The following is an 18,007-nucleotide window of genomic DNA, read 5'->3' on the forward strand; positions in this document are numbered from 1 at the left end:
CCCTGATACTCAGCACTCACTGGAGTGCTGGCCTGAGCCCATTGTAAACAGGTGCACTTAGAGCTTAGGCGGGCCAGGCAGAGGCTGGCTTGCCTGATCTTAGGGCTTTGGGTTTTGTTTAGAGTGTGTTGATTCATTCAGTATTTCTTGAGCACCTACCATGCACCAGGCCCCATTCTAGGAATGAGGCTGCAGTGGAGGCCAGGACACAGAAGCCCTCAAGAGGCTACATGCTGGGTGGACACAAATGAGCTACTGTTCAGTAGGTCACGCCATATCACAATGGCAGAACCAAGGGACACCATCAGCCCTGTCAGATTTTATCCCAGCTTTGCTCCTCCAGGCAGGTGAGACCTCCTCTTCACACCTGCAACATGGGGCTGACACCAGGGGAACCGCTGAGCCCCTCCTTGTGGAGACACAAGGTCAAGCTTATAGGCCTGCATATCTACCTAGCAGTCAAAGCCAGATGCAGCCATCTGGGAATGTTTAAGAACTTAGAATTCTTGGGATTTGGCATTAATGACTAATTGTGAAGAGCAAACTTTTAAATGTAAACTGTTATTATAGTAGGTGCCTACCATGTGCAAAGCTCTGTGCCCAGCCTTGCAGCGTCTTGAAGAGGCTCAAGATGCAGGCACCTACAGGGGCTCAAGAAATGAGGTTGAGTTGAGTTGAATGAAACCTGGTCTTTGCACTCAAAGGCTCTCGGTGGGAAGCCAGCGAATGACTGTGAGTTTTTAATGGTGGGATAGATGGCTCCTGCTGTGGACGTGAGCCCACAGGTGAGACAGCTAGGACCAGTGGCCAGGTGGGGCTTGATCTGGCCTTGGAAGCTGTAAGAACATAGGTGGAACTCATGGAAGGGGTGGGTGTCTGGGAGTGGTGAACAGCAGGAGCGAAGGCTTGGAGGGCAGGATGAGCCCAATCCCAGTGGGAGCAGCCTTGGAGAGAGGGTTGGTCCTCCCCACTGCATGGTTGGGAAACTGAGGCCAGGAAGAGCAATCTGAGCTCAGGACAGGGTCTCCTGCTGCTGATCTGCCTGCCTGCCTGCCTGGGGCAGAGCCCCTGGGATGTATCAGGACTCCTCTGTCTTCCCCATTCCAGGCTCGGCATGGAGCATGATGGTCAGGGGAATGGCTGCGCAGATGAGACCAGCTTGGGCAGCGTCATGGCACCCCTGGTGCAGGCTGCCTTCCACCGCTTCCATTGGTCCCGCTGCAGCAAGCTGGAGCTCAGCCGCTACCTCCCGTAGGTTATTCCTGCCCTCAGAGCTGGGATAGGGGAGCATGCGATCTGCCACTCTGAGCAGACATCACACAGCTGGCTGGTTTCCCTAAGTCTCCCCCGGCATGACTCTTCCGTGACTCATCTCGCCTCTCTGCCAAACCTGGCCTAAAACATACCCCATTAGCATCGCAGGTGGGTTAGCCTAGTGTTTCGGAATGTGTTCAGGTGACCACTTACATAGAATTCTTATTAAAAATGCAGACCCCCTGGCTCATGGATGATGGTAAGTTAGATTCTGCTGGGGTTGGGTCTAGAAATCAGGATTTATCAAGCATTGCAGGTGATACTTATGCATGCTGAAGGTTATGAGCCACTGGGCTGAGGCTGGGGCTCTAAACCCAGTGGCTCCTAACGACCCCTTTGAGCCCACCTGGTTCCAGCCCGGGATCGACTGCCCAGGATCGACTTCTCAATGGATGAACAGTGCTACTGTGGCTTTCCCCCAGGCCCCAAGGAAATGGGCATGCTGAGGAGGGAGCTCCTCCTCTCCCCACTCATATCCTTAGCCCCAGCAGCACACTCCCAATTCTGGTCTGGCTGGTCAGCTCCTGGGTCTTTAAGGATGTTCAGGTACAGAACAAGTGTTAGACTCAGGACCTCGAGGCCTGAGAATGGGAGACCAAGTGGATTTAGATGGGGGCAGGTGGAGGCAGAAATGTGGTCACTAGCCCCATGCAGGAGCTGGCCAGGGCAGCTCGTCCAGGGTCCCTCCTGCACAGTAGGCTGGTTTTTCTCCTTTCAGTACAGAGTGAGTCCTCAAATTGTCCATGAATCAACTATTAGTCTTGGCCATAACATGTCCCTCTAAGGTGGGCAAAATGACCTCCTAATCCAGCTGCGAGCTGAGTATCTAATCCCAGTCTGGGTACCCTTGCCTTTGGCTGCAAATGGAGCCCTTCCAGACATCGTCACTGGTGGGAGTGAGGTCCTGAGTGAGGGGGCTGCTCAGGGCAGCCCATCCTCCCTGGAAGAGACAGCGCTGGGCACGGGATAGCAGGTGCAGATTCCTGCAGGCCTTGCTCATGAAAACCCCAGCCCCTGGGAAGGGAAAGCCTGGGACTTCCCGCTGTCAGCCTGGCTCACCTTCCTTGTTTCCACTGGCAGCTCCTATGACTGCCTCCTCGATGACCCCTTTGATCCTGCCTGGCCCCAGCCCCCAGAGCTGCCTGGGATCGACTACTCAATGGATGAGCAGTGCCGCTTTGACTTTGGCAGTGGATACCAGACCTGCTTGGCAGTAAGTAGCCGTCTGGCCTCTGCCAGGCAGTGGGGGCCAGGGCAGTGTCCTTCTGTGGCCCAGGCTGATCATTCATAAAGCACCTTCTGCCCAGCTGGCCAGTGGGCCTGGTGATGGGCCCACAGACACAGTGCCAGGCACCATGCAGGGATGCAGAGTGAACACCTGTGGGGGCAGGTGGGCGCAGTGGCTTGGGAATGCATTAGCCCTGGGAAAGATGGAAACAGCAGAGCAGAGAGGGTGGGCACCTGATGGGATCCTGGCTGGGCTCATTCCCTGCAAGGAAGCCCAGATTTCAGACAAGGTGTTGGGCTTCTGGCCTGGTGGAGCAGCAGGTCCCACACCCTCAGGCGATGTGCCAGGTCTTTCAGTCTAACTCCCCACCTGCTGCACCTGCACACCACCTCTCTCCAGAGCGTCAGTTCCACACCTCTGCTGCCTGTGCCTGAGGACATAGATACAAGGGAGCATAACTTTGTCCCTACCCTGCAGGATGGGGCAGGGGGAGAGCACTGAGCCTGAGATCAGCTAGAGTGCCCCAGGAGAGAACCCAACAGCTGCCACCCAGGGCCCAGGCTGAGCTGTCAGAGAATGGGCCATCTCAGGGGTAGGGGGCTTTCTGAAGGGGGCAGGCCTTGGGGACCCGAGTGTTTCATACTACCCATCTGGGGAATGCAGCCCTCTTTTCACCTCCTCGGAATGGGGAGCGCCCCCAACCATGTGTGGACAGCTTCCCCACTGTCTGGGACACGTGGTGTGACAAAGCGCCTGAGTTGTGGGCAGAGGACCAGGACATGGGATTTCAGGGCCCAAATGCTGTACTTATAGGATGCTTGTCTGGCTGGCAGGGGATAAGAGGGAATATTAAGGAAACTATGGCTTTTCTGGACAATCTGAAACATAAAGTCATCAACCTCTGGCACGGCTGGGTGTCCAAGTTACAGGGAGGTGGAGTCCCAGCCTCGTCGGAGTATTGGGGGGTCTGGGTTGAAAAGCAGCAGTTCCCTCAATTCTCCTCATGTGCACAGGGCTCAGGGCAGGGGCACTGTGAACCTAGACCTCCCCAGAGCCTCACACCCTAGTCCCAGCTCAGTGACAAATGGCCTCTGTAAAGCGGGGGAGGGAGGCCTTGGAGAGAGAACGGCGAGAGCATGGGCCATGGCTGGGCTCTTTCTCAGTGCCCTGGGGGAAGGAGGGGTCCCTGGAGGCTGCTGGCACTTGGGGTAGAGTTGAACCTGAAGCAGGTGAGGGGCTCTGGCTGCCTCCCCTGCAGTGCCATGGGTGCCTGCACCCATCACACCCTCTTTTCTCTCCATCACTGCCCTTTGCTCCTTGGACAACGAGCCAGTCCAGCCTGGTGACCCCATTCCCTTGCCATGCAGTTCAGGACCTTTGAGCCCTGCAAGCAGCTGTGGTGCAGCCACCCTGACAACCCATACTTCTGCAAGACCAAGAAGGGGCCCCCGCTGGATGGGACGGAGTGTGCACCCGGCAAGGTACCTGTGGGGTGTGCAGCAGGAGTGGCCTTCCTGGGGTGCAGGGCATCCATCACTGGCATGGGGCAGATCCCAGGGGGAACCCTGACCCCTCCCTCCAAGTGCTTATATGAGTTGGGGGTGATGCTAAAGGACAGTAGTGAGCCCAGTGTGTGGGTACATACACGTGGCGTCTTCCCATAAACTCATACCCTTTCTTCTCTCCCAGCCCACTGTCCTTTGCCTCTGTAATTGGCTGAGGGTAGCATGATCTCCTAGCCCATCTGACAGGAAGGCTTACTTCCATTTTACAAATGAGAAGAATAAGGTCCAGGCAGGTTAATTAAAGAACTTGTTGGGGTTCCACAGGGAGTGATTAGAAGAGAAGGGATGCAGGGAAGTCTCTGTGTGTCCTGCCTACTCACCCACCCCCATGCTGTCGCTGAGCATGAGACACACGTGTTCTCCCCACACCAACCTTCATGAGTGTCCTGTGTTTGCTCCCTCATGCATATGTGGGTGCCAGGACTTCATTTGCCCGGGGGACCCCGTGGCTGGGTCTGAAACCCAGCTCTGCTCTGCTCCCAGCCCTGCCGTTGATCACTGTGGTGACCTTGGGCCATTCATTGAAGTTTTCTGACTCGCCAACACCTGACAACCTCAGAGTTGTTCTGAGGTTACTGACTCATGTCAAGGCAAGTGAGGGAGGGGGGAAGAAGCCAAGTACAGGAGAGGTGGTTCCCCATCATCAGCAGGAGCCCAGCCCTGGGGCCACCCCACCATCCTGCCCCCTGCCTCCTGCCCTAGCCAGGCTCCCCCTATTCACACCTGTCCTGCTGAGCTGCTCTGGGGCTTGTCTTATCACAGGTGGATGGAGCTTCCCCTGGCCTGGCGGGTCCTTGAGGGGTTATAGCTGTTCCAGGTCTTTCCACTTCTCAAGTTTTCCCAGGTGTTTTCAAAGTTCCAGACCCTCCCCAGTTACAGTTTCATAGGACAGTTCATCAGTGGGTCTCAGTCTGGGCTGCATATTGGAATCATCCTGGGAGCTTTAAAACCCCTCCCATAGAACAAAGAGTAACTGCAGATGGGCACAGAGGATATTTTTGGAGTGATAAGAATATTCTCAAATTGGATTGTGGTGACGACCGGGCAACTTTGTGAATTTATGAAAGGTCATTGCATTGCACACTTGAAATGAGTGAATTATATAGTATGTAAATTACACCTCATTATAGTGCCTCCAAAAGTTCCTACCCCTAGTGATTCTGACTCAGTTGGTCTGGGGTGAAGATCAGGCATCTGAAGTTGTAAAATCTCCCCCAGGTGATTCCAAGGTTGAGAACCACTGAGTTCATCTCTCGGGAGACGAACTTTGCCCAGAGAGCTTTGTGCGCATTTTTTTCGTGCTACCCTACAGGAAAAGGGAAGGGAGTTGCCTCTAGTTGGGCCCTCCTCTATTTCCTGGCCCTGTGCTAAGGCCTGTAGAGATATTAGAGCAGTCCCATTTAACAAGTGGGTAAACTGAGGCTCAGCAAGCTAAAGTAGCCACACATAGCTAGTATTGCTGAGCTGGGATTCAAACCCAGGAATCCTTCACGCATACCCTCCTTCCGCTGCATGCACAGACCTCCCCACATGGCTGGCCTGCCTCCCAGAAGCACATCTTGTGATCCCTGGAAGGTAATTTTGAGATACAGAGCCAAGATCAACTCTAGCTAGTGTGGGAAGATCGTGTCATCTCTCTCCTATCAGCCTTTTATTACTCCCGGGAGTGCAAATAATTGCACATTTATTATTGTTCATCATAAGATCTGCCATTTCTGGAGGGCTTTGTATACCGGGTATGACCTCATCAGATGCTATGAGCAGGTACAGTTACCCACGTTGTCCTGTTGAGGAACAGGCTCAGAAAGGCAAGCCCTTTGTCTAAGGCTGCTCAGCTCGTGCTAGGGTGGGATTCTGCCTAAACCCAGGCTCATGCTCTTGCTATCCCTTTTTCTGGCTCCCTGGGTGGGCTCAGCAGCAGCAGCAGCCCAGGGTGATCTCATGCGCTCTGCTCTGCCCCAGTGGTGCTTCAAAGGTCACTGCATCTGGAAGTCACCGGAGCAGACATACGGCCAGGATGGAGGCTGGAGCTCCTGGACCAAGTTTGGGTCATGTTCGCGGTCATGTGGGGGCGGGGTGCGATCCCGCAGCCGGAGCTGCAACAACCCTCCGTGAGTGTGCTTGGCAAGGGTGGGGAGGGCAGGGGCTTGAAGGGGAAGTCACTGGGGAGACAGTGCAGGAGAGAAGGGCCCCTGTGGGTGGTTGTGTATGCTAGTGCATGAGGACACAAAATTGCTGGTAGAGGCAGATCACTCCTACCTGCATCCACTAAGGACTCTCAGGTCTGCCTTCTGTGCGTTTGCCTGAACCAGTGGTTCTCAAGCTCATGTGCAGAAGATTCCCCAGAGTCTGGGTGGCCCTACTTCTTTATGTACGTAACAAGTCCTCTGATGACCCCGATCCTCTGGCTAAACTTTGAGAAACACTGATCTAAGCTCTTTGTTGGAAGAATCAATTCTCTAACTTTGTTTTCTACCACATGGAGAAAATCATCCTTTAATTTTTCTTAACTTACCTCTTTCTAACATCAAAGGTCCTTCCTCTCCTCCCCACTCCTGAGTTTTAGCATTCTGGGGGAGATGTCCATTCTCCCTTCTCATCCCCTCTATGGGGATCTTCTCCCCTATACCATGGTTCTGGGACATCTGAGCCCTAGTTCTCCATCTCCATCTCCAAGCTGAAGCAGCCTTTTTAGAACAGCACCACGAGAGATGGGGACTGGCCAAGGCCGGCTGCATGGGTCGATTGGCTCTTGGAATGCAGGGATTCCAAACCCCCACAACGACCAGGCTTGGCCTGACCCCTCACAGCACTGAGAGGTATGATGAAGACTGTGGAATCGCAGCATTGTAGGGTCACAGTGGCTCTGGTGTCCTCAGGAGTGGTCATTCATACTCTGTTATTTATCTCTAGGGATGGGAAACTCACTGCCTATTGAAGCAGCCGTTTCTTTGTTTTAGATGATATAGCCATATAGTTAATATAGACAGCCGTATTGACCTTCTACACACATGAACCAAAATGGACTGCCTTGTAACTTTCCTCTTTCGGAAATACAAAGACTGTGGTTATAGTAAATCACCTTGCAGGCAAGACCGACAATTATCCCTCAGTATAATTGGTATCAAAGCTACCATTTATTGAGCTCCTCTGTAATAACTATTTTTATTTTATGAGGCTTAAATGAAATAATATGTGTGCTCTCAGCATCATGCTCACACAATTAAATGCTTAATAGAAGACAGCTGCTGTTATAATAATCATTATTATAGTATGTTAAGCATTTTGTGCTAGGTGGGATGCTAAGCACTTAGGTACAAAAATCTGTGCAGTTCTCCCACATGTCTATGAGTAGGGTACTGTTAACCCCAGCACTTGGACACTTTGTATCAAGTCTTACCCAATCCTCTTGACTTAATGGAGAAGAGAGCATAGATGATTATAAAATACCTTTTCTTACTATTCTTCACAGACACACCAGGAGGTATGTAAAATAAGAGGGATTATTATTTTCCCCCTGTTTTCAAGGGGAAATTAAGCCACAGCAAGGCTAAGTGGCCTGGCCAAGGTTGCACAATCAGGACTTGGAAGCCAGCTCGTCTGATTCCAAATCCAAGTTTCTTTTACCACTCCTTAGTTTATGATGATGTTAAGTGGAAGTGGATGCAAATGGGAGTGGCCGAGTTGTTTATGGGGGCCTGCTCTATGCCAGGGCCTGCAAAACAGTTGAAGACACCCACAAAGGCGAATAAGACGGATTTCTCTTCCAGCCCAGCTGGAGAGGGTTAGTCAGTCCCTGTGTCAGTCTGTACGTCTGTCCATCACACTCACCATGGAATAGGTGGTGTATGTCGGAAGGGTAAAGCAGGGAGGAAGAGGGACCTGGAAGGCTGAGTTCCGTAGCCCCCACCCTGGGAGCCATTCTCTGGTTTATGTCAGTGGAGGGACCTTGTCATGCTATTGTGAATGGCTGAGCTGCTCCTGGTGGCCATATGGGAAGCCTGGCCCTCCCCAGCCCTCCCAGCCAGCAAGGTCACCCATTTCTCTGTGCCTGTCCCAGCCCAGCCTATGGAGGCCGCCCGTGCTTAGGGCCCATGTTCGAGTACCAGGTCTGCAACAGCGAGGAGTGCCCTGGGCCCTACGAGGACTTCCGGGCGCAGCAGTGTGCCAAGCGCAATTCCTACTACGTGCACCAGAACGCCAAGCACAGCTGGGTGCCCTATGAGCCTGCCGACGGTAAGCGGGCCCCACCCCCCTCCCACCCCATGTCCTTGGGCATCTGCGGGGGCTGTGTGTGCCCAGGCAGGGCCTCCCACCCCCGCACCCACCAGTGAAGGTGGAGGGACAGTGGGGGTACCAAAAGGGAGACTGCAGTCAGCAGGCTCGCCATATACCCTTGTGTAGGCCTGTTCTTGGCATACTTCTGGGGTCATCATCCCCATCAAGGCCATCCCTGATTTGTGTACTTATGATGACAGTTTTCTGGCAGATGCAAGGAAAGCGTCTTGAGGAAGGGACACTTCACACACAGGTGTTGCCATGGCCGGTAGCAGTGTTGGCTGTTAGGGTTGCCTGCCTTTCGTCTTCTGTCCTTATCTGCAGGGAGAAGAATCACACAGGTGCAGGCACCCTTCCCGTTGCATGACCAGTGTCTTGAGGAGCTCAGTCCTATTACATGCTGTGTTTTTAGGTTTTACTGACTGGGCTGTGGTTTCTGCAGAGTCAATGAGATGATTTTGGAAGGCAGGCAGTTGGATCTGGTGGGATCTTCATACGGACTCTCTAGGCTGCCCTGGGACATACACAGGACTTCTGGACTCATATAAAGAGTCTGAATTTGGGGACCATAGTGGTGCCAGTTCCCGTCTGTTTTTGAGTGTTTCCAGTGATGGTTCCATAGCGGCAGAGCATCCAGGGAAGCGTTGGGATTTGTGGCAAGTCAGAGCCTCGGCTGGAAGGGCCCTCAGTGATCCTCTGATTCCAGCTTTCCCCTGCTAGCCTCTCTGTGGGTCCCACATGGACAGATGCTCATTCTCCATCACACAACCCTTGACCCAGACAGCTCCCATCAGGACGGGCGTCCCTCCCCGGAGCCCGGGCTCCACCCCGGAACCTTCAGCTCTGCAGCTCTGTCTAGAATGACAGACTCTTCAGGTTGGAAGGGACCTCAGAGGCCTGTCGTTGCCAGATTCTTTCAGAGCATCCCTGCAGGGGGTGTCTTCTCTCTGCTTGGATTCCTCCCACTCTGGGGAGCTCCCCACTCCCTTGGCACTATTGGCTGGCTTCCGTTGCTGCCCAGAGAGCTGCCTGCCTGGGTCAGGATCCTGCCTGTGCTGGATTGGAGCCCCCTGAGACCCGGGTCCCTCCAGGAATCTGGTTCCTGTGCATGAAATCCAAGGTGGTCTTGGAGGCTGTGGCCCCAGACTTGAGCCCTTCCTGCTGGAGACAAGGAGTCACCAGCTGTCCTGGGAGCCCAGGGACCAGAGCAGAGCCCAGCAGGTTCCTTAGTAATTGGCTGAGGGAAGCTTGGTTTGAAAGCCTTCCAGATCTGTTCAGAAACCAAACCAGCAACCACAACATTGGGGAGAGGAGGGACTGGGAGGCTTGTGGGGCAGCTGGACTTCGGGTTTTTCCCAGGACTGTTAGACGAATTCCAGGAAGTTAGCTAAGCCTCCAACCTCCTTTTTTCTAAGAAGTACAGTAAGTGTTTATATGTTCTCTGGAACCTCCTTTTTAGGACATCTATAACCCACATAAAGAAGGAAACATTTAATTGTTAGGACCAGACTGTTGCTCCATTTTGCAAACCCAGATACAGACCCCTTTTCTGCCTTACTTTCATGCAGCCTTCTAATGTTTACAAACATGTTAAGACACATGTCATACATGTGCACAGTGAAGTTTTTTAAGGGTCAGAACAGGACTCAAGCCAGACTGCTTGGGTTACAATCCAGGCTGAACCACTTACCATGTGGCTGTGTGGACTTGAGCAAGTTCCTTAACCTCTCTGGTCCTCAGTTTCCTCCTCTGTAATGCTAGCACCTACCTCATTGAGGTATTGAGAGGGTTAAATGAGTTAATTCATGAAAAGCCATTAAAGCTGTATTTTAAGGGCATATGAAGGTTTTAGAAATATCTAGTACATAGTAAGCATTCACTAAGTGTTGGCTTATTATTACTTTATCACTCGATTTTTCTCAATAAGCTGATGTGACATTTTACTGATTAGGGATAATAAAAATAGGGAACAAAGGCTGGGAGAGGTCGGAGCATTTACCCAAGGTCACATGGCTGATAAGTGACACAGCAGGGATTTTCAGCCCCAGCACCACACTCAGTGCTCCCCCAGCTGCCCAGAGCTGGCCCCGGAGCTTTCTGGCTGGACCACGCACTGATCTGTCCTGGGCCACTTTCTCTGAGCCCAGCTGGGGACTCAGCACAGTCCCTCTGCCTACAGATACGCAGAAGTGTGAGCTGATCTGCCAGTCGGCGGACACGGGGGACGTGGTGTTCATGAACCAGGTGGTTCATGATGGGACACGCTGCAGCTACCGGGACCCATACAGCGTCTGTGCGCGTGGCGAGTGTGTGGTGGGTGCACCCCGGGCCACCCCGACTACCGGCAGAGGGGGACTGGAGGGCTGCACTGCAACTCCTCCTGCCTGGGAAGATGAGCATTGCCTCACTGGCCCACTCGCAACACCCTGTTGGTCCTCAGCATAGCCCTGGGGAGCTGGAAGGGGTTAATTATTGCTCAGCCCCATTGGAGGGAAGAGGAGATGGCAAGAATCCTCATCATGCCGGGTTTAGACCTCACCCAGGTCCCACGGTGAATTTGTGCCAGAATCCTGTCCAGGGACACCTCTCAGGCCAGAGGTCTTCTCCTGACCAGGGCCTGGGGATGGGAATGGGAGCCCCGGGGTGGCGGTGGGGGCAGGGGAGCCTCCTCCCACTGACCTCACCTCTGGCCTCAGCCTGTCGGCTGTGACAAGGAGGTGGGGTCCATGAAGGCAGATGACAAGTGTGGAGTCTGCGGGGGTGACAACTCCCACTGCAGGACTGTGAAGGGGACGCTGGGAAAGGCCTCTAAGCAGGCAGGTGAGTCGGGCTGGGGCTGGGGGGATGATGAGGGCTGACTGGAGTTCTTGCCGTCCCTTGGGGGGCCCTCCCTCCTTGAACTGTGCCACAGTCTGGGGTGGGGAGAAGGGGCCCTGGGGCCCATCTCTAGGCCTTCCTGGGCTGCCCAGGCTGGTGAGCCAGGTGCTGCAGCCAGTCACCTCACCTTCCAGGCAAGCTCCTCCCTGAGTCTGGGGCCCAGGAGCTCCAAGAGGCATTTTCCCGCTAGGCAATGTTTTGTCATGGGAGCTTGGCCATCCCTTGGACCCTGGGGTTACTGGTGGGAGGGAGAGGTCAGACAGGTCTAAAGGGGTAGCCAAGACTGGACTGATAATTTTCTTTTCCTCTCTTTCTCATTTTTTTTTTTTTTTTGAGACGGAGTCTCGCTCTGTCGCCCAGGCTGGAGTGCAGTGGCCGGATCTCAGCTCACTGCAAGCTCCGCCTCCCGGGTTCGCCATTCTCACCTCCCAGCCTTCGAGTAGCTGGGAATGCAGCGCCCGCCGGCGCCCGGCTAGTTTTGTATTTTTTAGTAGAGGCGGGGTTTCACGTGTGCGCCAGGGTGGTCTCGATCTCTGACTCGTGATCAGCCCATCTCGGCCTCCCAAAGTGCTGGGATTACGGAAAAGCGAGCCACCGCCCGGCCTCTTTCTTATTTTTAAACCTGTGACACCTTTGAATTCCTGGTATCTTTGGAGTCCTTGACTTTCCTCTACCTCCAACTGACCAAACTTGCTGTGGAAAAGAACCCAATAATATCAGATCATTACACTTTAGTGTAAAGGGGAGCCCTGGCCTTGGGAGATGTTACACTTGTCTGCTGATTTGTTAGGGACCAGATTGGTGGCTCTGAAAAGTCAGGCCTTAGTTAAGGAGGCCATGGGGCTGGGACAGTCATGTGGGGTCCTCACGGCCTTTATCATTATGGAATTTCCATCAGTAGCAAGTAGTTTTAAGGTCTACAGAGAGAAAGAGAGAAATGGGGAGAGTCAGAGGAGCAAAAAGGGGGAGGGGAAGGGCAGGAGAGTGAGAGGTGGGGAAGAGGTCAGGAAAGAGGAAGTAATGGCATCTCCACAGAGGCCCATAGAGTTTACAGGACACGTCTCATTCGTCCTCAGCACCCTTATGGAGAAAGGTCTCATCCTCAGTTTACAAATGAGGATGCAAGAAGTTCAGAGAGGTTCTGTGATCAAATGGGAGATGTTCCTGGGTGCCCAGCAGAGTGGGGGATGCTGGGCAGTGGGACCCACCAGCTTAGAATGCTCACGACTTCTGGATCCCTTGTGTGGCAGGAGCCACCCAAGCTGGTGCAGATCCCGGCAGGTGCCAGACACATCAGATTGAGGCACTGGAGAAGTCCCCTCACGCGTGTGGTGAGTGCGAGTGGGAGGAGGAAGGGACAGCGGGGCCAGCCCTGCCCACCTCTGATTTGGGGGAGCTGGGGAGAGCAGAGGGCAAGATTCTAGTACAAGTGGGTGTAGTAACTGGAATAATGGGCAGAGACCTTTTCATTTATTTTTAAATTTTTGCTGCATGGGTAACCCATTCCATAGTTTACATTTCAGAGAAGGTCACAAAAGGGACCTAGTAAAGAGTCCCCTTCCTACCCCTATACCCTGGGGCAGTTTTCTTCCCAAAGGGCAACTACTGTTAATAATAATTTCTTCATATAGATGGCTGTTAAAGGAAAACCATTTTTCTTTTTTTTTTTTTTGAGATGGAGTCTTGCTCTGTCGTCTAGGCTGGAGTGAGTGAAGCAATCTCGGCTCACTGCAAACTCTGCCTCCCCGGGTTCAAGTGATTCTCCTGCCTCAGCCTCCCAAGTAGCTGGAATTACTGGGTACCCACCACCATGCCTGGCTAATTTTGTATTTTTTGGTAGAGGCGGGGTTTCCATCATCTTGGCCCAGCTGGTCACCAGAACTCCCTGACCTCATGGTCCACCCACCTTGGCCTCAGTGCGCTTTGGGTTGCAGGCATGAGCCACTGTACCTGGCTCAGGAAAACCATTTTCTGGAAATTATATCCAGTCAACACGCTTGCCTAACCTCCACTCCGACTTAGGAACTTCAAATAAGAATTGCTTCTTAGCTTGCAGTCCTGTGAGGCATCAGTTTGGGCTGGGCTCTGTGAGGTGGTTCTTCTACCTACCTGTCTGCCTGGACCGACTCATGCAGATACCCTCAGCTGGTTCCTCAGGGCTGGTTGATTCTAAGATGCTCCTCACATGTCTGGTGGTTGGTACTGGCTGTCAGCTGGGGTAATGGAAGTGCTTAGGGCCACCAGGCTATTGATATTCACATTATGTCTGTCACACATGGTCCTCAGGAACAGCTTGTGTCATGTTTTCTAGTGTGCCCATTAGTCCCAGTCACATGGCCAATCCCAGATTTAAGGGGGTAGAAAATAGATAGCTCTTGATGAGTAGAAGTGGTGAAATTACAGTACAAAGAGGCATATAGGAAGAGGAGATATAGAGGCATTCTGCAGTCTACAATTATTCTCATTATAATTAATACATTATTCTCATTATAATAACCTCAAACACCAAGCCACTAAATGAGGTGACATCATATGCTTGTAACAGTTATCCAACTATAAATGAGCTGGATTAAAATGAAACCATAATAATTAATAAATTTAAATTAGGCCATTAATATAATATGATAGATGTTTGATTTCATTTTTGCTGGAAACTAAATTGGCTGTCAAAAAATAGACATGTCAGAAAGGCAAATCCATAGAGAGAGAATAGATTAGTGGCTGAGGGGGCAGGAAGGAAAGAAGGCATGATGGCTAATGGGTATCAGGTTTGGTGGTAGTATTTCTGGAATTAGACAGTGACGATGGCTGAATCTGCCAAAATCATGTGGTCGAGGGTGCAGTTGCTCACGCTGTAATCAACTTTCTTTGGGAGGAGCCAAGGTGGAGTGGTCGCTTGAGCTCAGAAGTTTGAGATCAGCCTGGGAACATGGCAAATCCAGTCTCTACAAAAAATACAAAAATCAGCTAGACATAGTGGTGCATGCCTGTAGTCCCTAAAAGCTACTTGGGAGGCTGGAGCGTCTCAAAAAATTTCACTGAATTGCACACCTTATTGGCGAGTGTAGGTTAGCCTGGCATGTGAATTATATTTCGGTTCAAACCCTGTGAAGGCCTGGTTCAGAGCAGGGTCCCAGTGGTGGAGTGGGCAGCAGGCTGCTTCTCCCACGCACTGGGCAGTGGCGTCTGTGTTCAGACCCCTTTGCAGCAGAGGACATACAGGCCACAATGTCCCCTTGAAATGTCACACAGAGGGCCTCTTACCTATTACATCTGCCAAGTCACACTGCTTGGCACCATTTCATCATAAATGGAAAAACAAAACACATATCTCTTGGCAGGCTCATCACACACACAAATGCTGCCATTCATATTCCACCCAGGTTATCGTCAAACAGCAATTTATGCAAATATCTTCAAAGTTTCCTAGATAAGTTGCATTTCCTGGAGAATGCATCTGTATTGGCACACCTCCTAACACAGCTGCACTGGGTTCCTAAACATATTCCTTGAGAGGCACCTGGGGGCATCGTCCCAGCAGGCCATAGGCACAAAGAAACTGAGAACCAAAGTGGGATTGGGGGCCTCTGTATGCCCTGATTCATCCTTTCTTGAGGGGGTGGGCGGGGCAGGTCTGGGCCTAGGTCTCCTGCCTCTCAGCCCTGTTCCCTTGCCAGCCATGCCCTCTACAACTGAGCCAGGTTAGAGACATTGGTTCCAGACAAGTCCTGCCTGCTATGCCTGCCTGGCTTTCTGTGGGGGAATGTGCTGGAGTTAGGGGCTGGGAGGCACAGGAGAGAAGGGACATCTATTCAAAAAGAGGTGCGGGCTCACTGGCACTGCATGCGCCTGGGGATGGTGCAGAACGTGCTTAGCCTTCACCTTCTGCTGTCTCAGAAGCCTGGTTCTTGATTCCCTCGAAGAACTAGTCTTCTGTGGAGGTCATGGCATAGGCTGCTAGCACGGGGGCAGGCCGAGTGCAGGCTTGCCTGTTGTTGGTGAGTTCCCTGAAGGGTTAGAGTTTTCGGGGGAGCCTGGTGGGAGAAGCAGAAGCGACCAGGAACAGGGGTTGGGGTTGTGTGTGTTGCTGGGTGTGAAGGCACACAGTGGCCTTCCAGTGAAAACGTGTGAATATATGTGTATGTGAGTGTGAGTGTGTGCATGTGTGTGCATGCCTGTAGAGTGCGTGTACCCAGCAGGATATGTGTGAGGAGCCCAGGACAGGTGGCAGCTCTCTGGCAATGAAGGGAGGCTCTGTCCATTGTCATTGGAACTCTCTCCTGGAATTGGGGACATGGACTCTCTGAGAGGAAGTGTAGGGAAGAGAGAGGGAACTCACGCTGTTTGTGTGTCTCCCATGCTGGGCCATGAGTTGCCCTTTTCATGCATTATGTTTTAGTAAGCCTCATGGCCCATCTATGAATATTGTTATCCCGTTTTGCAGTTAAAGAAACTGAGGCTCAGAAAGGTTAGATACAGAGCAGGTCAGTGGTGGAGCCTGGATTCAGGTTGGGTCTGGACAGTGGAGGAAGTTGCAGTGGTCCACCCCACTGTCTGGAATGAGGGAGTGCCTAGTCAGGGCTCCTGCTACAGTGAGGTGCAGGAGTAGTCAAGGGCAATGGGAGGACTGGAGTCTGCCTGGCCTGAGGCCACAGCCTTAGCCTAGACAGTCTGAAGCTGCTGGGGGTGAGAGAAGCGGTCAGGAGCCTGAGGAGAGGCCTGGGGTGGGCAGGAGGTGAGGGCATCTCTCCAGCAGCCTCCCAGGAGCAAGGCTCTTCTTTTTCTACCCTCTTCACAACCCCTCCCACCCCCACGTTGCTGCTGTGTCTCTATGGGCACCTGGGTTCTGGCCCAGCTCCAACTGTAGCCACTGTGTCAGGACACTGTGTGTGTCTGAGCCTCCAATTCCCCATCTGTATTAACAATATGCGGCGGGATGTGAGATTGGGCATGGAAACGGTTGGCAGAGTGACTGGCACATGGTTAGTGTTCTCGGATCCTTAGCTCTTATATGACGATTCTGACCATTTAGAAATCTGTCTGCAGGTGGGCTCTGTGGGCCCTTCCTCCTGGACACCCCAGGAGCTCTGGAGACTTTGCCCTCCCTACTTGGCTAGGGGGCTTGGGTTTCAGCTGCTGGGCCTAGGAGGAAATTCAGGGTGACCAAGTGCATAGGACTGGCAAGTTCAATAGGCATCTGCATGTCTCCCCACCCACCTGCCTCCTGGGGTCTTTGGTAGTAAGTTGTGAGTTGCTCACTGACTGGGACATTAAAGAGTAGAAATTTATGGATTTTTTAAAATCTCTGCCTCTGTGCCGCAGGGCCATTTTAGGCTGAGGACACCAAGATGGAGATGAGCCAACAGGCTGCTGGAAGAGGCATGGCATCTGCAATCTGTAATGCAGGCCAGCACTTTTCTGGTGTTGGTCTAGCGATAGTCCCTGTATGTCACTACTTGCAAGCTGGCTACAACTTTGAACTCTTCCCATTGTCACTGAGAGCCTCAGTATTGTGTGGTGGTGAGGGGATTTCTATTGTCATCATAGGGCAGCAGCAGCCCTGTGAACTGGGTACCAGTTATCATTTCCCATTCTTCAGATGGTGGGGCTGGGAGGCACAGTGGGGCTGAGTAGTTTCCCTCACCATCAATCTGACTCCAGAATCTGTACTCTCAACCTCTATGCTCTGCTATAGAAATTCTAGGAGGGCAGAATCCTGAGGATTGGGAAACCAAGAAGACTCCCTGGAGAGGGAGGATTATGCTGAGCCTCAACTATGGGTAGAGATTAGTTAGGCAGGAAGAAAGGAAGGCAGTAAGGGTGGGAGGAACGGTGTGCACTAGGATCCAGAAGCAGCAACAAGAGTGTGTGTGTGTGTGTGTGTGTGTGTGCATGCAGCACTTACCCAGAGATAATTGTGGGTGTGTGTGTGCCCATGTGTGAAGTGTGTTTGACCTGTCTGACTCAGGAGAGGGCTTGGGTGGGAGGAAGGCAGGTGGACTAGGAGCCCAGATGGCTCACTGGGAAGGCCTTGAATATCATGTTGGGGGCCGCCCTGTGGAGAGGGCAGAAATCTGTGTGACTCTCTCTCACGGCCAGTGGTGAAGAAGACAGGTCACGGCAGCTTCATCCTCAACCCCCAAAGGCAAAGGAAGCCTAAGCGGGACCTTCACGCCATGGGCCTGGAGTGGGAGGCTGCAAGTGGAGGATGCCAAGGAAAGCCTCAGACCAGTGGGCCCCTGCCTGAAGCCATTGCCATCCTGGTGAGCCCCTCTGTGTGGTAGCAGCCCTACAACCCAGCCCATAGATCACTACATCTACTGCCAAGCCAGCGCCTTTGGTGTCTTTAGGAGCCTGGGCGAGGGCAAGGCACCTTCCATCCTGGGGTCAGCTCCTCATTTTATTACTTAAAAGCCTGCAGGATGGCAAGTGAGGGAGAGATAAAAAGAGAGTTATCGTCTCACTGTCAGACCCCAGATGCTACATGCAGGGAGCCTGTCCTCTTTAAAGCCCAGTCTTGGACATGGAGCCTGGAGGGAGGCAGGCTGGGGCACAGGTCATCCTGGCATAATCCCACATCTGTGTGCATCATAGCATGGCTGGCAAGGTGTTGGGAGCAGCTTCCTTGGGCTTAAGGCAGCTGATCCAGGGGCTCCAGGCTCTAAAAAGGGAACAAGAATGACTGGGGCCCATTGCTGCCTAACCCTTCTGAAGAGGCATGAGGCCCGGAGCTTAATGGGAGGGT

The 18,007-nt window shown here is 52.7% G+C and overlaps 1 protein-coding gene across 3 annotated transcripts in view; it reads left to right on the forward strand.

Annotated features, from left to right (window-relative positions):
- The window catches only part of ADAMTS14 (ADAM metallopeptidase with thrombospondin type 1 motif 14), a 107,493-nt gene that overhangs the window by 57,261 nt on the left and 32,225 nt on the right, over nt 1-18,007 (forward strand). For all 3 annotated transcript variants that reach the window (XR_004176969.1, XM_009214757.4, XM_003903821.5), the window contains exons 8-14: nt 1,108-1,251; nt 2,395-2,527; nt 3,910-4,023; nt 6,070-6,218; nt 8,168-8,343; nt 10,565-10,698; nt 11,082-11,205. Coding sequence is in view for 2 of the 3 variants with exons in the window: in XM_009214757.4 (XP_009213021.2) it covers nt 1,108-1,251; nt 2,395-2,527; nt 3,910-4,023; nt 6,070-6,218; nt 8,168-8,343; nt 10,565-10,698; nt 11,082-11,205 (974 nt within the window). In the remaining variant the exon portion in view is untranslated. The remainder of the gene's footprint in view (nt 1-1,107; nt 1,252-2,394; nt 2,528-3,909; nt 4,024-6,069; nt 6,219-8,167; nt 8,344-10,564; nt 10,699-11,081; nt 11,206-18,007) is intronic.

This window comes from Papio anubis, chromosome 11, assembly GCF_008728515.1.
Source record: "Papio anubis isolate 15944 chromosome 11, Panubis1.0, whole genome shotgun sequence".
Lineage (NCBI taxonomy): Eukaryota > Metazoa > Chordata > Mammalia > Primates > Cercopithecidae > Papio > Papio anubis.